This window comes from Vanessa atalanta, chromosome 20 (assembly GCF_905147765.1).
Source record: "Vanessa atalanta chromosome 20, ilVanAtal1.2, whole genome shotgun sequence".
NCBI lineage: Eukaryota > Metazoa > Arthropoda > Insecta > Lepidoptera > Nymphalidae > Vanessa > Vanessa atalanta.
In genome coordinates this window covers 264,735-287,172 of record NC_061890.1, presented here as the reverse complement: position 1 = coordinate 287,172, position 22,438 = coordinate 264,735, and the positions used below count along the sequence as shown (strand labels likewise).

At 32.8% G+C, this 22,438-nt stretch overlaps 3 protein-coding genes across 4 annotated transcripts in view; 2 read left to right on the top strand and 1 right to left on the bottom strand.

Moving 5' to 3' along the window:
* LOC125071717 overlaps positions 1–9,518 on the top strand; it is a 34,416-nt gene extending 24,898 nt beyond the window's left edge. The window contains exon 7 of the transcript XR_007119936.1: positions 9,507–9,518. The gene's annotated coding sequence lies outside the window, so the exon portion shown is untranslated. The remainder of the gene's footprint in view (positions 1–9,506) is intronic.
* On the bottom strand, positions 1,077–17,431 carry LOC125071718 (elongation of very long chain fatty acids protein AAEL008004-like). Of its 2 annotated transcripts, none has more exons than XM_047682068.1 (7): positions 17,338–17,431; positions 12,022–12,096; positions 10,915–11,105; positions 8,856–8,996; positions 4,520–4,625; positions 1,793–1,926; positions 1,077–1,261 (listed from the first exon to the last, which is right to left on the bottom strand). In XM_047682068.1, exons 2-7 carry the CDS (start codon positions 12,080–12,082, stop codon positions 1,097–1,099), a joined length of 798 nt encoding a protein of 265 aa, XP_047538024.1. In that variant the 5' UTR covers positions 12,083–12,096; positions 17,338–17,431; the 3' UTR covers positions 1,077–1,096. The 2 variants fall into 2 exon arrangements, with proteins under 2 accessions (XP_047538024.1, XP_047538025.1); XM_047682069.1 differs by lacking the exon at positions 17,338–17,431 and adding an exon at positions 13,166–13,187.
* Positions 17,432–17,973: 542 nt separating this feature from the next.
* On the top strand, positions 17,974–20,797 carry LOC125072042 (protein ABHD11-like). The gene is made up of 3 exons (XM_047682519.1): positions 17,974–18,351; positions 18,603–18,970; positions 20,656–20,797. Exons 1-3 carry the CDS (start codon positions 17,974–17,976, stop codon positions 20,795–20,797), a joined length of 888 nt encoding a protein of 295 aa, XP_047538475.1.
* Positions 20,798–22,438: the final 1,641 nt, after the last annotated feature.

Sequence of the window (22,438 nt, the reverse complement as noted above, 5' to 3'; positions counted from 1 at the left end):
ATAAATCTTAAACGCGAGGAATGGTAGCAAGAATCATAATCAAAATATACTTTATTCCAGTAGGCTTTTACAAGCACTTTTAAAGCGTCATTTAACAAAATATATTAAGTGAAGCTAAGCTAACTGTATTTTTAAACAATTGTAAAATTTAAAAAAAGTCATAAGAAACATAATATTATGAATATGAATACCAATATGTTAAATAAGACCAAAATTTACTCATTTACTTTTAAAGATATCTTTGCTATCACTTGCTCCTCTAGCTCGGTTGCTATAGAGATAATAGTGGTGATTCCAATAAACTTCAAGGCGATTGTCAAAATTATAGTAAATACCTTTTTAAAAATTAAATACACGGTCTATGACATTTTGTACAAAAAGAGCCTAATTGCTTTAATAATATATAACATAAGGAGGAGAGTAAATTTAGCCTAAGTGGAGGTTGAAAAATGATGACTCATTTGATCAAACGTTAAGGGCAATTTAAAAAAAAGTGAATAATGACAGATGTCAGGCGTATGTATTAAAAGACAATATGTGACTACCTTTATTAAAAAAAAAACTAGCTTAGATTAGAATGTAAAATATATATGACAGTTTAAGGTTCTCTAATTTAAAGAATTATGACGTTCGGTGGGCCAATTCAACTATCATATAAGGGATATGGGTTATGATACCTACATATATATACATATATACCTTCCTGATTTTAAATGATACGTAACCGACCCAACTTCAACTATTCCCAACAAAAATAAACTTCATTTTAATTGTTTGGTTGAATATATATTTTGTTTATATAGAAAAATATTTATTGTTTTTAAATATTGAAATGTTACATAGAAGTTTAATAAATGCGTTAACACGTTGTCGTTTTCAGTTTTCTTTAGGATGAGACTTCTTTTTTTTCTAAATTTCTTTATTAACGTAACATGAGACAAAAATTTGAAAAGTATTCGATTTATAATTCGACATGTGGGTTAAGTAACGTCATTAGATTAATTAGGTAAATAAAAAATGTAATAATAACAAAATGTAATAAATAATTGCTTTATTGCTTTACAAACTAAATAGGATTACTAATGATTACATTCACTTATTTTTTCTTTTTATAAATGTACTCTTTGATATAAAAGTCCGTGAACAAAATCAATATAAATATATTGTGGGGTAAAAATACAAACGACACCCACTTCGGGTACGCGCAGGAGGGTTCGAAGATCACATGGCCAAAGTGCAGAATCAGCAGCAGGAATTGCAACTGTAAAAAAAAACGTTTAAATATACCTTAAAAAACATAATGCTATGCCTGACTTATTTAATTAATGAAGCTTCATCGCAGTTGAATGGGACAAAAGATGGCCTAAGCGCCATCTTGGCATTCTTTGTTCATTAAATATTTACGCAATACAAGTATTCAAGATGGCGACAGTAAATATTAAAAGATTATAATAAATGACATAAACACCATTCTCATATCGTCTACATTAAAATAATGTTATGATATATTTTAAGTTTATTAGTTATATTTATAGTCAAAATCGAACGATAGGTAATTAATTGACAGACATATATATTAAAATTTCTTACAAAAAAAATCTTCTTCAATCCGACATTCATTAAATATGGTATGAAAACAGATTTTCAATGGTGAACATGGAATAACAATCCATCAGATTTAAGATTAGATTGACTAATTATTATTAATTTAACCCGATAGAGATTTGTTACTTGGTTTTGATTGTCTTTCTCTCTGTTTAAATTTAGACCAGAGTCTTCTACAAAAACTTACTATTTGCAGCTGAGTTATGTATTTCTTCCACCATATCCTGACCCATTCCCGTCTGACAATTGATATCAAGTAGTAGGTATACATTACAGAATGAACAATCGAATTAATGAACCCCAGCATAATGCCGTGACCACCTGTAAATAAATATTATTATTATTAATAATTAAATCATAAGTGATACTGTAAGGATTTTTTCAGGACAATGATGAGAAAGATTTTTCCAGCGATGCTCCATTTATGACTATTGTTTAAATTGAAACATGAGCAAGCTTCATTCACTATTTTAAAATTGCAAGGAGGTAAGGTTGATCATTATTGCCACTTTGTTTTCACTGTTTTTATTCTTACATTAGTTATCTACACATTAAGACATATTGTGCACGAGCATCACTCATTTTTTTTAATTTATTTAATTAAATATACATTTTATTTTATATTGTACTGTGTTAAGAACGATGTCACAAGAACCCTATTGGATTTATCCGTGGGGGTCATCGGAAACATGACTATAAAGCATGATATGAACTATAAAGAGGATTTGAACTCATATTTACTAAACATTATAACGTACATTGTAAAGGATTAGAGATATTTAACTCAAAAAATACTGAATTAAAATTTAATTTACGTCATATTATTAAACTTTAACTGTTAATTGCTTTTTGTACTCTCTGTTTTTATATTTTTAATGTAAGTAGTCATTTGTTTGTATTAATTTTAAGTACAAACTTGATTGATTTATGTTTTTCTTGTATTTGGTTTTTACTATTAAGTGTAATTACAATTGTTTGTTTCCCAAATAAATAAAGTTCCTTTCCAACTTGTCTTAATAGTAAAAAACCAAATTGTTTAAGAAAATTCTCAAAACAAAAACGTAATCGATAAGTCGTTTAAGATACTACCTGTATTTAAAAAAAAAACATTTCCAAAAATGGTTATAGACATATCATTTTAAAGTAACCCAATAAAAACAAAGTGTCATGGGCACGATCGTGTTACAAGATCAGGTCAAAAGGTCTCATTTATTGGCCTTTAGCTCCTGACTCATCGGATATTTTTCTCGAAATTATAATAAAAAAAATATAACATTGATCCTTGAACTATTACAACTTCTAAACGGGAATAGCAGACAGTAATCCTGGAGTTAGGTATATGTATTTACTGAAAATAAAAAAAATTGTCGTGCTTTTAAAATCTTTCTAATGTAAATTTTCTTAAATACAAAATTTAAAGGGACTTCAATTTAAAGTTAAGTTAAATATATATTTATCGAATTGTAAAATCAGATTTTTTTATATTATAACATGTTTAGGCAGCCGGACTGGCAAATGTGAAACCTGATAATAAGTGATCATCACTGCCCACAGACAACAAGAAATACTAACCATTTCTAATATCAACAATACGCCGCCAACGCGTGGAAATAAGATCATATGCCCCTTTTGCCTGTAGTTACACTGGCTCACTCACCCTTAACACCGGAACACAACAATACTAAATATTGCTTTTTGACGATAGAATATATAATGAGTGGTTCGGAGCAACCCGGGCGGGTGTGCACAAAACCCTACCACCAAATGAAGTTTTAAAATAACGTATGGCAATGATCGCAAAACTATAATCCGTTCCTTGTTAGGTAAACTTTATGCAAAAGGTAATATTGTCATAATTATTTAAACTGAGTTCAAGAACGTATGAAGTATAAGGTCGATTTATGGAATGCCCATGACTCGCAAAAGTTTACGAACTTTGACTTACTAGTTTTATTTCTGTTATATCAAGGACCGATTTCCTTACAGGTCGAGGCCTAAAGCGGCTTAAAAGGCATACCTAGATTGTAAATATATTTTTTAGCATTCACAACCTGGGTGAACCCACTCGTCAACGTTTAAAAATTGTGTACATAGTACCTTGTTCCGTCTTTTCCCCTTCAGTTCAGAGTGAGTCTCGAGTCAAGAGTGCGTACCTGAATAACCCTAAGATAATCAGGTTCAATCCTACGATTTCACATCCCTATAAGCGCCCTTAAGCGTTCAACTATTGCGGTATATTTATTATTTGACCTTATATATCTGGGAACAAGGTTAAACTTTATTTATTAAATGAACGTAATTTTTACGTTATCGGTCCTCATTAATTATAAGGACGCCTGGCGCCGTTTTTGAACTCTCTTTAACCGCCCATGACCGCAATCACTGAACCTATTGACCTTGACCTTTGAATCAAATCGAGTGACCTGGCCCACGTTGCCTTTGTGGAAGTGACCGGGTAAAGAGGCAAATCTCGAGGCCAACACCCAGAAAGGCTTTCAGAGAAACCTGATGCGATTACCAATTACTTTGAATTATAAGTATATATACGATTACAGATGATTGATTAACAAATAATCGAATAATTGGTTGCTCATGATTGCGTTTTATTCTGCCACAACAACTACTCTGTTTTTGGTTAAACCTTTACTTGACGGAGGGCTTTGTGCAAGTCCGTCTGGGTAGGTGTCACCCACTCATCGCATATTGTACCGCAAGTGTTGTGTTCCGGTTGCAGGGTAAGAAAGTGTTGAAACCACAGGCATTGTTGAGGATGTAACATCTTAGATCTTACCATTGCCACTTGCCATCAGATGTCATCATTACATCCGACCACTATGTACATCCCTAAGAAAGTTTGTAGGGGTCGAGTTTTGGTACAATTCAATTCAGAAAAGTTTATGTTTTCCATACTCACCCGGCACAAATTTCGTCCCAATGAAGCCCAGCAGACACATGCCCAAGTGGTGATACACGTGGAGAAACGTTACTTGATTAAACTTCTTTCGTAGCACGAAAAATACCTGCAAATATACAAGAAAAATCGATCTATTCATTTATGGATTTTTAGTATAATGTAGTTATATAATTAATTACTATGTATTTGCGTATTCTTTTTTTAGTTTTAACAAGGTGTCATTAAAAGTTCATTGATATTATTGATGCATTAATTAAATTTTAATGTAATCATGTGTGTAAACGTATATATGGACGGTTCGAAACTCAATCCTATTTTTTTTTATCCAGTTGGAAAAACGGATTACTCGTTTTCCCTGCATGAGCGGGGGAAACGTAGGTACGTGGGACTCGTTGCCTATTAGGCCTAGTGAACACCGGAATGCCCACTAAAAATCAGCCGTCTCTTCAGTGGACGTCACGGAAACGCTCCTTCATGCTAGTGTAACTCTATCCTAACCTACCCTAACCGTCGAGAGAAGAGGAGACCTAGCAATGACACAATTACAGCTGTATCGCCTTCCTACCCATAACCATTTATATTTGACACGAATCTCGTGACACATTCTATCCTAAGCAAAAATTTTAATTAAATTATTAATTTACCTAAAAATATTAACATGTGTACGAATGACAATGTCTTTTTTTAATTCAAAGTATAAGTAATTAAATATAAATTCTATGCATGAAATTATAATCATACATTATGTTAATGGCCAGTGGTGTCACAAATGTGCTATTGTAAAACAAATAAATATTTAGAACAACTGGATTTATTACCATTGAATACATTATATTACAACGGTTTTAATGAGCTATGAAGTGAACCTCGAACCCATATCCGGTATTGAATATTTCATAGTAACATTTCCGAGCTCGTTCAACGGCTCGCTGTGTTTATTTGTGGGTTGAATTAAAATATGTGTCTATAAAGAGATGTACCATGATGATATTTGAAAACCAATAATGAAAAAAATATATGTTACAGACGGACAAAAGAGAAACCGCCCTAACTAAAACGACATCATTACCGTAACGTCATGTCATCAACAACCTTTGAATATTCTATAATGACCTGATACAATAGCAAAAAGCCACTATCTAAAATACCCTTTAGACTTCAAATAAATAACCAAATTTTAAATTAACATGTTTATTTTGATTACTAACAGAATTATCACATTATCTACGGATGTCTTGTTCTCGTGAACAAGACATTCGTAGATAATGTCGAAATATCGAGCTCCACCAAATAAAAATAAAAAACATGGTAAATATCCTGTTTTAAATACTGTTATTAATAACCAAATTGTTAAATAAAATTCTCGAAACAAAAACGTAATCATTTAGTCGTTTAAGTATCTGAAACCTAACCTTTAAATATCCTATAAGATCTCTTCGCCCATTGACGAGAAGGTTTAGAGCATATTCCTTCACTCTATTCCGATGCGGGTTTTTTTTAAGTTACATCCTTTTTAACTTTTTAGTTTTAGATAGGTGCGTGGTAGTAAATATCAGCAGATTTTCGCTGGAGTTAGAGCTCGTCGTCCTTTTTCAAAGACGTGGCCCACACTGACTGTTGTTTAATGTTAAATATTATTTTAAATGCGGTTTCGTGGATACATGTGTGGCAGATTTTTTGCAGGTTTAGGTATTTTCCTTTATTAGCTCCTTGCAAGATTTTGAAAATTAATCTATTGCCCTCAACACCTTTAGGTAAATAATTTACTACTTAAAAATTATTAATTATGAAGGTAAAATAATGTTAAAATGTCTGTCTGTGATTTCAAACTTTTTTTCCAAGTGAAGGAACATTAATAATGTCATATTTAAAAGATTCCAAACCCAAAATGACTCTGTCTATCTGTTTGGCCGGGAATATCTTCAAAGCGAGGAAATAGTACAAATGGTAATAATTGGCTTATATAAGAAGTATTGCAAGGTACATTATGTCAAAGGCACATATTCTAGATGTACGTGTTACCACTAATTAGGCGGTTAGGAACATATAGTATGTATTAGTCAGTATACATTTGATGTTATACTTCTGTGACGTTAAAACTACACGATGAAGTATCTCGCTTACTGCCAAATAACTGTCAAGCCGCTCGAAACAGACAGACAGACAACTTCACCTCTTATCTTATTGTACAATAATAATTTTATTATAAGTTTATATTAAGGTTTAAATGTGTAAGTATTATAGTAGTGGGGACAAAATAATAACAATTATTATTATTTGATCATGAATAAGTAGATTATTATTATTTAATTGAAATTAATTATTTGTATGAAAAAAAAAACTATTTTTAAAAACGCCGAAAATTTTAACTGTGTGTTTGCTTAATTGTTTAAAATAAATAGATTAAGAAAATACTTTCATTTAAAATAGAATATAGACTTAGCATTAGCATTAGCAGCCCGTAAATGTCCCACTGCTGGGATAAAGGCCTTCTCTCCCTTTGAGGAGAAGGTTTGGAGCATATTCCACCACGCTGCTCCAATGCGGGTTGGCGGAATACACATGTGGCAGAATTTCGTTGAAATTAGACACATGCAGGTTTCCTCACGATGTTTTCCTTCACCGCCGAGCACGAGATGAATTATAAACACAAATTAAGCACATGAAATTTCAGTGGTGCCTGCCTGGGTTTGAACCCGAAATCATCGGTTAAGATGCACGCGTTCTAACCACTGGGCCATCTCGGCTCTCACTGGGCCATCTCGGCTCTCTATATATAGACTTAGGCATATATTTTATTAAACACAATTTTATCTGTGATTATTTATTTAAATAAATTCGAGTTATTTCAAAGTACGTCCTTATCATCAAACCACAACACAGCGACGAATTTGCAGCCTCGAAAAAAAAACCGTGCGGTGTGACCACTACCACTTAATCCATACAAAATATAATACCGTACAATACTATAATAATGAAGTTTACATAGATGTACAGTCGAGGTAAGAAAAGGTGCGTCACCTTAAGGTCTATTTTCGTGTGCTCAGTATGAGTGATAATCTGCTTTACCGATTGAGTATGACATATTGCGTCGCAATGTACGCTATTTTGAACCTAGTTACCATACTATGTTAGTTTAATTTTATGTGTAGTCTTCTGTTTAATGCTTTAGTTTCAAAATGTACTAAGAGTTTACGACTTGATAAAGGAATTAATTTGAAAACTGACGAAGGTTTTCTTACTCTGACTGTACAAGCGGCGGTCGTGTCGGTAAGAAAGCAATCTCTCGAAAGAAAAATAACGCTGGGGGTGTGCGTGACTTATAACATGACGTGACTCATACATGCTAATAAAGCTATACTATTATTATAATTGCGAAAGTAACTCTGTCTGTTGCCTCTTCACGCTTAAACCGCTGAACCGATTTAGAGGAAACGATAAAGTTTTATAAATCGCACGGATAAAGCCACAGACGACAGGGTCGGATTATTCATTAATAGGCCTATAGTCCATTGAAACGTTACAATTTTAGGGCCAAACTGAACATTTTCTAGAGGACGCGATTTTATTTGTGGGAAATGTAGGGGGGTCAATACAACCTTAACCCCAAATTAGTGGAGTTGGCGATTTGGGTTTATGGTAAAAAGTCACATTGACATAATTGTAGCCACTATTTGCTACAAATGATGTATTGTATTGTATTGAACCCCCCTACATGCCCCATTAATAAAATTGCGTCCTCTAGAAAATGTTCAGTCAATATAACATTCCCATGGACTACTAGAGCTGCATCGAATATAGATCCCTAGACAGCCCATAAATTGTAATTCATTGTTGATTAAATTGATGATTTTAAAACCTTATTAGAACAAGTGGGTCATCCGCGACGCTTCGCGTTTATTCAACAGATTTTTAGGAATTTCGAAACTGGGAACTATGTCAGGTTTTATTTTCGTTTAATTTCATTCTAAACTGACGACGTCTGTTGGCACGTTTTATATTACTTTTTTGATACAGCCATGGCGCCGCTCTCTACCCGGCCAGTAATTTTTTACCGCTCTTTATATTTTGCTATTTATTTTTCTGCATCTACGACCGGAGCTCTTCAAAATTTGACCATAACCGATAACCTTCTTGGATAACCTATATACGTTATATAGTAAAAAATATTAATAGTCGTAATTCTGAATATAATTTCGTTGAAGTAGAAATAATTACAATAATTAAGGATGTTAGAAAAAAGGAAAGGGACGCCGACGTTGTTAATGCGTACCTGACCACCAAACGTCGAAGTTTTTATTGTTAATTCGAATAGTAAGTCTCGCGTAATTCTCACCGTGTCAAGTAAGTCGATGATCTTGATGACGTAGTACAGATACACGTAATCAATGACCATCCTCTCGACTTCGTTGTCCTCGTAGTTTATTTTCTGACACCAAATATTGTAGTAGCCTGGTAGGTACAGCCATGTAATGCTCTGTCGACAAAAGTATAACATCAATTACTTCCAAAAATATGTAATACAATTTTTTTATATAATTTATTATTAAGATTTCATATAAAAATCTATGAAATTAAGAAAAATAGAATGTTATATCGCTCCTTTTATATTTCAACTACATATGACGTGTAATGGGAAAAAAAATAGTTAACAATGAGCTCTAGCATGTATATTACTTATCTAAATGTTAGGTATGTTATATTACCTACGCCATTTTTCGCAGATTTTCTCTAATGATTAGGTACATCAGAAAACCTAGTTGAAATATCTGTATAATTAAGACTCATATTTTAAACTATACAATATTAATGCATTATGTTTTGAAATATAAATATTTATTTAATATCAAGATTAAATATTAAAAATATATATACGTCTAGTGTACATTTTTACAATTCCGTGTAAACATTGCACGAACGTCCCGAGTCACAGCGAGTCATTCCAATTCAAGTATGCCTTTTTACTAGACCTTGATTATCGGATAAGTCACTTTACATATCTGACACTCCACCCCTCTTATGCGAGGTAAGCCACGGGCGGAAACTAGTAATATCATTCATTTAAGATTCCATTGATAGCCCTATACATATCCAGTGGGTAGGGAATGTTTCAAGATGCTTTTATCAAAGGCCAAGGTACAATCAAATAACAATTAAAATAGTTTCCGAATTATATATTTAAATATAATGTATAATAAGAATTACATTTTAATTAATTTACTTACTGTGACCATTTAATTTCAAACATATCGAGAATATTAATTACTGGTTGTCCATCCCGACTTCGTACGGGTTAAATTCATCCAGACTTATAATTTAGTGTAATAATTCATTTATGTAAAGAAGAAATGCTGCGCCGACCCCAAGTAAAATTGGGATAAGGGCAGGAGGATGATGAACTCATTTATGTAGGATTTTAATATATTGTACATTAATATTATACCAACCACCTACAAACTACATACATGAGTAAAACGTCATTCAGAAAGCGCGGAATAATGTGATCTTTGCAGTCCTTAACGAACGCGCCAATCCGCGGGCAGACAAAGCTCCTACCTCTCTTTCAATGTCACCATCGACCTTTGGGCTGGTGGTCAGTAATTATCCAAGGTATTTAAATTGAAACACTTGAGTTAGACATATATAATTAATTGTTACCAAAGTTATGTTGTTAAGCATTTAACACCAACCTCAAAACGATCAGCTTTTTAACAGTGTTTACTACTCCGTATACTTTGGCATTTACAAAGATTCCTAAGATTTTTTAGGATCATAAACTAAGGCACATTCGTATCATCGAGGTAACTGATATTAATAACAAACTTCATCAACATGACTTCCAAAACGCGGGCTACTGAGAACATCAGTGGGCTCGTTAATATGAAGATTGAAGAGTGTAGGCCAGCCATACCTCCTGGGTAAGGACCCCACACTCCGAACTATATGACAAAGATAGAGCTTCATCCCATTTAACATGGGACAAATTTATGGAATTCTGCATGGTGACATTTGCGAGCACCATACCATGAAATCTGCTGTCTCACATTTGGGGGTCTTTTCTTTACTACGCACTAATTTGTATGTTATATTGTATGGTGGGGGTCAATTTTATTTATTCTTTACTCAAAAGAAAATTTTAATGAGAAATTAGTATGATTTGTGATAGCCTCAATGACTTTGATTTATACGTTACATATGTTTTAAAGCCATACTGATTCAGCACTTTTCTCTCCAGTTAACTCGAAGGCCCCGTTTCTTAAGCACCCTACAAATGTCTTCAATGAACAGAATCGATTCTGCGACTTTTACATTGCTACACATTACACGTACAATGTTAAACTATTGACGCTTTTTGGTGATACCCATATTATAAGTGATACATGTTCATCACTTACCTTAACGGTTATGAGTCCCGATAAGAAGATCTGGACTATGTTATACACTATGATTGTATTTTTCAACTTGTAAGCCGGACGATTCGCCATGAACTGCGGTCCCCAGGAGTGAACGAATCGGTGGTACAGGAACATTATTATACATATTGGTATCGGGTTCGATACCAACCAGAAGCTGTTCGTTCGTGTATCTAGAACCATATTATCAAATTAAAACAAACAACAAAAGCGGTACTTAAATTAAAAAATATTTTGTATTCAAAATAAAAACACAGTTTAAAAAAGAAGGCATTCTTTGAATAAAAACTTTAAAAGTCAAAAATCAATTAATACATGGCTTATGTTACTCTTATACTGTAAAAACGGCGGTGGAGTGCGTTTACAACCAGGAGACCGAATTCTCTATTTGAATCTTCTAATCTCAATTTAAGAAGATTATTATCACACATTGCTTTTTTTTAATTTTTCAATTTTCTTAAACATAGTATAAATCTGGTCTTCATATTCACAAGCGTTGATCACAGTCAGCTTAACTCTGGTTTCGACCTAAATTGTCATTGGTCGATGGCAGGTGATGCAAGCGTGAGCGATCAATATTTGTGATTAGAACCTTTCAAAAAATAAGGAACCCTTGGTGAGTCTCACGGAGAATAGAGTATAGACGTAATTAAAAAAATTCCTTTTTTCTCACAAGTATTGTCAACTTTTTTGGTGTCATGTATATGGGTGTATTCAGGGATATCATAAACCATACAGGATAACTATCTTAGAATTAATTAGGTATTTTTTATCGTTTATATTCTAATTGCCACAATTGCCAAAATAAATATACTAAACAAAATATTTTATTCATGACGATCAAATTAGTTTCAGATCCCAAGGTCCGAACACCAAAGGTTCTCACGCATTGAGTAGCAGAAGATAATATATTTTTTAAATTATACATAATATAATTATTAGTTTTTTAGGAATTATTAAAAAATAAAAAAAATGTTCTCAACGTTATTTTTCTCTGAGAAAAACGCATATTCATATATGTGTTGAATACATTAAAACTGAAATACGTAATCGTTGAGCTAAAACTATTGTTATTCAATGAATTCTTACCGGCCAGGTCATCATTTATGTAGTGGTAGTAACGTGTCACGTTATTCAGTATCGTCCCCATATTGGTTGTTTTATCTGAAAAAAGTCTAAACTATATTTAGTCTGTTTAGAGAGTATATTAAATGTATACGTGAAGTTTAAAAACGATAATGTTCGATGTTTCGAAATAATTTTAAACATAAAAATAGATAATATTTATCCACTAGACAATAAAACTAAGCGTCAACTTAATTTTGTTCTAGATTTATACTCAAAACCTCATTTTCTTTTCAATACAATCTTAAATATATAGTGGAAGTACAATATTATGGAGTCGTTAACTCCTTTCATGTTTATTCGATGGAAACTTAGGTCATTAAGTAAATTCGAACTTCATCTCATTGATTTTGCTCATCGCGATAAAAGACGTGTGACCTGATCCATTGTCTTGGTGTAACAACACAACTTAAATACTGCAATAAATTCGCATAATATTCGCCGTTTATCGTTTCCTTATTGAAGGAGATCAATAAAATGATCCCACGCCCATCCCAAAAAACTGGCGCCATGATCCACGAACAGATAGATTTGTCTTCACTTTCTTTGGGGGCTCCAAATTCAGCCAATTCTCCCTTTTCAGTCCGTTGTTTTGTCCTTTCCTCTCAGGTTTTGTTTAAACGGGAATATTGTGTATGGAATTGGCAATAATTTATTATTATTGAAAGTTCTTCCCCTTATTTTATCTATCCTAATATTAAAAAAAAAATGTTGATGCTCTAATTAATAATAACTAGTGGGTCTCCCGCGGAACTTCGCGTTTATTTAAAAGATTTTTTAGGAATTTCGAAACCTATGACTGGTTTTATTCAGATTTCATTTCATTTTAAGCTGCAAGTCGCTCATCTACATTTGGCGCCAAAATTATGAAAACTTATTTAAATGAATTTTGTAATGTCAAATACATCAGTTCCGTTCGAATTGGAATTTGACCAAAATTATTTATATAATTTAATTTTCTTTACGTTTTTCATTTTTTCCACATAAAATTAGAAATAAGGCAGTCTAATTTTTTTTAATAATTCAAAGAAATGGATATTTTCGTGTTTTGACTTCGTTGTGTTATTGTTAGAGGACGTATTTAGCATTCACATTGGCAAATACACGCCAGCTGATCGCGTAGCATGGACGGCGTTATAGAAATCAGTTGTGTAACACAAACACGATATCGACAAAGGGAAGTATTACAAATTAATTGGATTCACAGAACACAGTTTGAAGGTAAAATGTGAAATTTACTAGGAACGCATAGTATTTATTTCTCTTATATATATAGCATACATGTATCTGGGCGTCCTGGGGTAAGACCAACTCATATGCCGTGACGACAAACGGCATAATAATCTCGTATGCCATCATGCCACCGCTCCGTGCAGGAATTTAAAAAATATATTTAATTTAGTAACGAAACATGTTTCTTTTATTTTTATTTATTCGGTTTCGTAAATGTTTTATTTATATCTGTCTATTATTAGTTTTTTCTCTTCTTAATTGTCCTTTGTTTTTACAATAACAATGAACATGTGTCTTAATATATGTATGATTTTTTTTTAAATGTAATATTTTTGATACGTTCAATATTCATAATTTAATTTATTTGTATGGCTTTAGAATATATACGTCATTGTGTTCTCATAAAAAAAAAAAACATTTGTTTCTATGTGACTTTGCGTCCAGATTGAATGCAGTGACAGGTATGTATAAAAAGTACCGTTTGTCCTTGTTTTACCTTGGGTTAAAACTTGCTTTGTGGAATAAGCTACAATATTTCCCCTTAAGAGCTTAGGAAGCCTTGTACCCTGTGAACGACGTCCTTCCCATATAGTTAGTTAATTTTGTAATATTCTAGGTATATTGTTACAGGGTTGACAAATATTTATTTTACATCCTTTTTCCTAAAATAACCACTAAATATTTTTACAAAAGTTTAATCATTAAACGTAGTTTGTTTCTAAACTATTCAATATTCACATTCGCTCGCATCCGAGTGTTGCGATGGATGACTTTACGATTATAAAACTACACAATTATCTATTTATTTTTTATCTTTTTTATATTTCGACTACAAAATGGAAGCAGCACTGAATTCGTCTTTATATTTTTTTGTTTAGGTCCATGTGTAATTTATTATTTATGAGCCCATTTTGAATATTCTTTACGCTTTATCTTAATGTCATTGAGGTTGGGCATTGTTAAGTTTTTAATTGAAACTAACATTTAGGACAATCGTAGTAGACGGTTTTTTTAAGAATAATACATACATGCTTATACGTCTGCGTAAATATAATTTATCGCAAGATAATAAACTAATTAATGTAATTAGTATATTTTTAAGTGAAATCTCCTTAAGTTCATATATTTCATCATACAAAACTATTACACGTAACTACTATGCTACCTGTGTCAATACCTTTGCAGTATCTCACCTAGCTCATACAACACGGACGACTGGGGCGGCTGCTGAGAGTGCGGCAGCGAAAAAGCGGGAGAAATATGCCCCCTTGTGTAAAAGATTTTTATTTGTGCCACTAGCGTTCGAGACGTCAGGATGTTGGGGGTCGGATGCCCTTGCTTTAATCAGGGAGATTGGCTATCGCCTTAGAGAGAGGGGATTTGACAGTCGCTCCGGGTCCTACCTGGCGCAGAGGTTGTCCATTGCCGTACAGCGTGGAAATGCAGCCTGCATTATGGGCAGCTTTGCGTCGGGTGGGAACCAGGAGAGACTATTTTAAATATGACTTTGTATAACAATTTTATATTATATTCATTTGATTTGATTTGATTACAAACATTATGTACGAATTTAACCATATTATAAATAAATTACACGTAACTGTATATATATAGTTCAATGTTAATTGTTAAATTCCAACTGCACCGATATCCAAAACGATATTTGCATGAAGCGATGTCTATTGTAATTCATGGTCAAAGTTGTTTTTATAATTAACATGTAGTTTATTTAAATAAATACTTTTTTCTATTATAAATTACTTTGATTCCAGTATAAAATAAATATATTTTATAACATATCAACAACAACGAGACGAGGTGGCCCAGTGGTTAGAACGCGTGCATCTTAACCGATGATTTCGGGTTCAAACCCAGGCAGGCACCAATCGGCGGTGAAGGAAAACATCGTGAGGAAACCTGCATGTGTCTAATTTCAATGAAATTCTGCCACATGTGTATTCCGCCAACCCGCAATGGAACAGCGTGGTGGAATATCTGAGCCGATGATTCCGAATTCAAAACCGGACGAGTACCACTGAATTATCATTTGCTTAATTTGTGTATATAATCCATCTCAGGCTCGGCGGTGAAGGAATAATTCGTGAGGAAATCTGCATGTGTCGGATGCAAATCTGCCGTAGAGCAGTGTGGCGAAATAAACTTCAAATCTCAAAAACGAGAGGAGACCTTAGCCCGGCAGTGGGAGTTTTACTTTAGTTTTTATTTTATTTGTATTAATAATTAACATAATCATTTTATCTATTTCTTCTTACTTTCAATCCGTTAGAAAAAGATAGAAAGAAAAAAATAATTACATTACATCGTCAAAAGTGTCGCAAGATTAACCACTAACCAACACCCTACTAAATATATATATTTAATTAAATGAACCGCACGATTTCAACTAACTTTTTGGGTCAAGAAATAGCAACGTAGAGACAATAGAATATCACCCGAAATAATTTATTACCTTAATCATTTTTTTTAATAAAATGTATTTGGTAGATAAAGAATTAATAATAATAATAAGCTGTGCTTGTGTAAATCGTAAGATTATTTCAATTTATACAATACTTGTCCTATAGATTCATAAGGTCATTATCATTTTCTCAGATGAGATAAATTGCAATTTTTATTCGGAAAATTTAAAAATATATTTTTAAAATAAAACACATTTTATTTGTTTGGTCCCCTTTAGAACGGACCTACACGATACATCTATTGATTAGAGTCTTTAATTTATTAATGTATTTAAAATTTATGACAATGACTTTATTCTTAATAATTAATTCCTCGTAGAAAAGGCAAAGGCATTGCTACATACAGCCTGTTCTTAATTGATCTTTTATTACAATACAATAGCTCTTTGTCTAGAAATGATAGCATAAGACTATTTTTTATTTAAATAATAGTAATTGCTATATACAATTTAAATAATGGATTACGTGGTGATTAATACGTATATATTTTAATTCATTAAATTATATATATATATATATATATATATATATATATATGTGTGTGTGAATTATTTATAAGATATAACGATATATTAATTAACGCTGCATAATTATCTAAGTTTTTTTTTTTAATATTATTAAACACTTTTTTTTATATGGCATCGGTAGGCAGGCGGGAAAAAAAGTAACTTTAAAAAAAATAAGTTTTAAACAATTTCTAAATTAAATTCTGTTCCTAAAAGTGAAAACTGTTTTTTACGGTGCCCTTTGTAGCTGTGACAGATTGTGAATATATGTGGGTAACGGCGTAAGATAAATTAAAATGAAATTATAATTATAATATGTATAGATCAAATAAATATAAAATAATAATTAAAGTTCAATATTAATAGAAATGATTAAAAAATTACGCAGATTAAAAATAAAGTACTTATTTACTATTTTATTAAGTAAATGACACATGTGAGTCGGAAGGAAGGAACGCGAGATAAATCAGAAATGATCAAATAAATAATGCATTCCCATATTTACTTTCAGCAAGAGTTGCGGCGTTAATTTTGTATTTTTAATTTTCGTATTTGCACCACGATCTCACGACGACTGATCAAGTTTTAAGGGTGCAGTGAGTGTTATAATTTATTTTATATTAATAATAAAATATGCGTAGCCCGTATAACATTTAAAATTATAGTGTCAAATGAACAAAAATATAAACATTGTTTTACATAATTTATAATTTTTTTTTTTTTTTTCATATACTTAAAACTTTTCACACGCTGAATATTGACGCGACACAATTATTGTGTTTACGTACGCATTAGTTTAATGAAATTTTATAATTAATTTTTTCTTCACTTCCGGACATCTGAATAATTTAATTACAACCGCAGATCAAAAGTTCATTTTTTTTTTGTATGAATATAAATTAATTTTAGTAATCAATAGTAACTAAACGATAATCTAAGAAATAAATTTAAATGCTGTTTATATACCGCGGATCCGTTTTCTATTTACATTTCTATCACATTATGTATATAAATAAAATATTAAGACTTATAAAATGAAGATAATAAAAAATAAAAATTACCTGCACCCCGTACTCGTCGTTGACCGCTCAGCGTTGACGATTGAACGACTCGCGCTCTTTACGTGCGCACCCGCAGACCGCCGTGTTTATTGTAAACAAATTTATCCATCACTCCTTATATTGAAGTTATTAGCGTAAAAACGAGGTGAATATTTAAAGTAGACGAGAATCTGTTAAATTGTAGTCATAATTATTTAAAATATATACCTAATATGCTATTAATTAGATATACATATATTTTTTTATTATATTACGTAAGAGTTTTAATAAATAGTATTTATTCGTTTATAAATCTTTAATGGAATAAATTAAAAAATCCTACGTATGATATTATTTGTCATATTTATATATTTGTTAGATATTTAAAGCAACTTGCATGTTGCTATATTTAGCAGCTGTAGACAGGAATGATTCGTACCAAGTCATTAAAATATTTCTAGGTAGATTAACATATCGGGGGCGAATAATTGTTACTATTACTGACACAGTAATAAATTGGAATGTTGTACTTATGTACTGATTACAGATAAAATAATATTACGGACAACCGTTTTGAAAAAATATGACGTTCTATTATGTCAAAACATGTTAAAAAATAAATTTTACAAAAATGCTATATTTATTAAAATTGAATCAATGTTCGCGACGAAACTCCGACGAAAAGAAAATATTAAAACGATTGCGAGATTTTCATTTAAAACGGCTGCTAGTTTATCATATAAGATACACGGAGAGGCGCATTCCGACGAACCGACAGTATTATTATTTCATGGTCTTTTAAGTTCTAAAAAACATTGGGATAGTATTGGAAAGACAATATTAAACGTAACAAAGAGGGCTGTGGTCTCTGTGGACTTGAGGAACCACGGCGACAGCCCGCACACGAACTCTCACAAGTATGAGGATCTAGCTGAAGATATATTGAAGCTATTGGACAAGCTGTCCATAACCAGAGCAAGCTTCGTAGGGCACAGTATGGGTGGGAGAGCCGCAATGACTGTCTCGCTGATGGCGGTAGGTATGTCACGTTGTATCTCTGGATATTGCAACCCACGTGCCGTATTGTAACGATGGATCTGATTATCCAAAGACAATTTTAACGTTTACTTGGTGCCAGAGCATTGTACAATTCCGTCTAGCCAGTCACCATCCACTCGTCATATATTCTACACTCATATTTTCTTCAACCGTTTAAACGAATCGTTGTTTTCGAATTCCAATGTAACTGTTTTTTTTTGCTTCAAAATATTCCTTGACATTTTCAGCCAGAGACCGTGGCTGGTCTATTGGTCGTGGACATCTCACCGATATCGAACTCGACGCAGCTTACAGACTACTATCCTCGTGTACTAGAAGCGATGAGAGGAGTGGATTTTAAGAAACAGAAAAAAATCAGTACTGCTAAACAAAAGGCTAAGAAACAATTAGAAAATATCATCAAGGACGACATTTTGATGAGGGCCGTGCTGTCTAACGTCAAAATGAAACCGGACCACACGATCGGCTGGGCCTGCAACGTGGACATATTAATCAAACACTTTAACTACATAACCACATTTCCGGAGAACGTGTTGAAAAAAAGATATTACGGCCCAACTCTCTTTATGGGTGGACAGTTGTCGGAGTATCTGCCGTAAGGAATAATTTATATTTTTTAATAATTCGTATCGCGGTAATCACGGTGTTGTGAGTATACTAATTACAAATAATTCGCTACAACCTTGCGAGTTGATTGAATCGTACATAATCCCTCTCATATAATACCAGAAATAATTTAGTATTTTAGAATACGTGTAAAAAATACACATCAAATAGTTTCTTTATATTTCATACAATATGTGCTTTGACACAGATATTGATATTACCACAGCTGGATTTAAAGGTCTTGAGGAGGAATCTTTCTTTGATTTTTTGAAATAATCCTCCTATACCACGCTCGGACCACTGTTTATTATCACTCAAGAACGTTTATGATACTTATACACACCAATATATCTTATGCACATATTAACTCGGAGGTAAGGCTTTGTGTAAGACCACATGTATATAGGTAGCCCACTCATCAAATTCTACCGAAAAACATCATTACTTGTCATTCGAATCGTAGCAGTAACGTTTAACGCGAGTCAAACCACGTTATGCAGTTAGTTTTATAATATAAATGTAATTAATTCAAAGATTGTAACTTTGACGATGAAATTCACGTGGTTAAAGTCATTCAACTTGTTCTTTAGTTCGTAGGTCACGGGGTCAGTTACGCGCTAACAAATATTTTACGTATTAATTACGTTTGTTTGAATCTAATTCTCGCATATTTTTTTTAATATAACACTAGCCGCTCCGCGCGGTTCACCGCGGGCCTTAGCATGATGATAAATATTAAAAATTACACCACGATATCAAAGACAAAAACAGAAGGCTCTAGACATATTAAACGGCGCCGTTTCATAGAACAGGATTATTTCTTAGTTCCAGTTTAATGCTCTTCGTTCCAGAGGCTAACACGTTGGAACAAAAACACAATCTTCAACTTTATTATATTAGTATAGAATATAGATTAATTAATTGTTTGATTGAATTGGCGCGTGGCCGTACTCGTGTGGATGCACAATTGTACATGCGTAAAGGTCTGCCTTCTTAAAACCGTGATAGGTTCTGTTGTGTATGTACAAGTGTTTTACTCTGATTTAATTACTAATGTTTATACAGTGGTGGTGACCCTGTAGAATTATTTAAATGATTTGTTTTTTTCTGACGTCTGACGCTTATTCCACTATTCTGTTCTAATGTGGGTCGGTGGTTATACACGTGGTATACTTTTATTCAATACCCGCAGTACGCTGGCACGATTTCACTTTTTCTTCCAGAATCATAGGTTAAGATTCACGCGTTCTAACCACTGAGCCAATGTGACTCGTTTCTTTATCGGCTTTTCTTTGTAAAGTAATTAAGCCAGTCCGCCACCAACCATCACCAAGTATCTGTAATTGGTCACCAACGGCCTGTAGACATTGGTGCTGCAAGAAATATTAATCACCCCATACATCGTCAATGCGCCGCCAACCTTGGGCACTAAAATGTTATGTCACTTATGCCAGTCATTTGATCGACTTTCTTACTGATCAAACTGGAACACAACTAACTAAATATTCCTTATTGGCATTAGAACATATGATGAGCGAATACCTACCCAGACGTGCCCCCTACCAACAAGTGAAATGGATAACAATATACTCAACTATAAATATATAACTAATCTTGGTGCTCGTTATTGTGTTTCGAATACTTTTAAGATTGCGACCTTCTGTGTTCTTTCAGCCCCGACGACCTGGTCGGAATCCGCGAGATGTTCCCGCGAGCCGTCATCACATACGTGCCACAAGTCGGTCACAATATACACGTGGAAGATCCGAAAACTTTCTTAGAACTCACAATATCGTTTCTTCGTACCAATAAATAAAATGTTGAATCTCCGAGGAGTCGGAGGCCTGTCGCAATTTAACGCTGATGTATTTTGTATGTGTACTGTGTAGGTATAATTTGAAATAACCGCAGCTTTGATTTGACTCAGAATTGATCTTGGATAACTTGATTTAGATTAGTATATTAAATAAAATAGGTATAATTATTATGTTATTTTGTTAATTGTGTATCTATCAGAAAACTAATAAAGTGCTTTACGTAAACTCGCCTCTTGTTTAATTTATATCAAACAAACAACTCTGACTTAAAAAAACTACGAAGCCGATTGATATGCAACGTTCATATTCTTCTCGTTCATAGTTTTGTATAATTATTATCACCATATACCAAAGAATTATTACTACAGAGTCGCCTGGTATAGACCCAAATCTGCTTTATATTGTGAATTAAAAATTATGAGAAAAAAGAAGCTTTTATAAGATAACTTTCTTATTGATTACCTAAAACCTAACACCTATTTGGAAATGAATACCCCAGACCTGAGAAGAACTGGCGAAATAAATAATCCAGTGGTATTATTTATTTCTTTAGCTAGATTTTTGTTACAATATTTATTTTTATTAAACCAAACGGACTGCAGGCGTTTATTTGATTCCCAAGGCGTGTTATCGTTTATGTAGTCATTACTTTTATAATAAAGTTCAGCAAGGTTTAAACTTAATTAATGGCAACTTTAATTTTTTTGGGATCTTGTTGTTTAAAAGTGTAATCTTGTTGTTATACATTGTTCCACAAACTAATTACTTACTCCGTGTGGTCGGGTAACAGAGGTAACGATTTTATTTGTTACTTGTACTATTAATTCATAGTTATGTTATTATTTCTAATTTAAAAATACTTCGGGCCCAAACACATTTACATGAATAATGTCAGTGTCCATTTCGACTTCGTCCGGTTGAAATAAAACTATATTCGAATTATAAATTCGTATTGGAGAAGTTCAAATACATGTGTGTATACTGCTTATACATAATAAATGTTAAGTCAGACACTCACCAGTTTTTTGTTATAGGTCCTTCATTATAATATCTGGTTGATTACGAATAACATTAGATAACGTACGATTAATTAAAATGTGCTAAAAATACATTAAACAATCAAATATCGAAATTATTTTAGTAGCGGAGACATCACTCAATACGCGGAACTGTTGGACATACCACGGCCCTCGTCTCATAGAATCAAGTAAAAACTAGAATAGTATGTCTCAGAAAATCAATGTTATCATTTGAGTGGCTGTAATTGCTGACGCGCAAAACCTCGAGGAAAGTCCGCGTACACGCTGCCACACTTACCCAGATCTTTCTTCCGACGCGATGCTGATAGCTAAATTATCCACCTTCTTCCTAATAAATACAAATATTTCTCAGTATGTTTGTCCTCTAGACGTTCCATAGTCATTCATTCGATTATGATGAAAATTTGGTTGGTCCAAAAACACTGGTGTTTTTCTTCGTATATTTATTCCTCGATATAAACATAGAGTTCCATCTGAATCCTTATTCCCGTGTGAAGCTGGGGGTCTTAGTGTAGGCTAGTTATCCATAAAATGACATTTGTCTTTATACCACGTTTATTAATTAAAAACTTGGTTCAAACAACGTTTGTTAATAATAAT

What these genes read in the sequence shown, in the direction of transcription:
- LOC125071718 (XM_047682068.1), bottom strand. Translation starts at nt 12,082, where the DNA reads ATGGGGACGATACTGAATAACGTGACACGTTACTACCACTACATAAAT. An exon ending in CGGGACTCATAACCGTTAAG is followed by an intron (nt 8,997 to 10,914) that starts GTAAGTGATGAA and finishes TTTTGTCGACAG; the next exon opens with AGCATTACATGGCTGTACCT. An exon ending in TGGGACGAAATTTGTGCCGG is followed by an intron (nt 1,927 to 4,519) that starts GTGAGTATGGAA and finishes ATTTATTTACAG; the next exon opens with GTGGTCACGGCATTATGCTG.
- LOC125072042 (XM_047682519.1), top strand. Translation starts at nt 17,974, where the DNA reads ATGTTCGCGACGAAACTCCGACGAAAAGAAAATATTAAAACGATTGCG. An exon ending in TGACTGTCTCGCTGATGGCG is followed by an intron (nt 18,352 to 18,602) that starts GTAGGTATGTCA and finishes TGACATTTTCAG; the next exon opens with CCAGAGACCGTGGCTGGTCT. An exon ending in CAGTTGTCGGAGTATCTGCC is followed by an intron (nt 18,971 to 20,655) that starts GTAAGGAATAAT and finishes GTGTTCTTTCAG; the next exon opens with CCCCGACGACCTGGTCGGAA.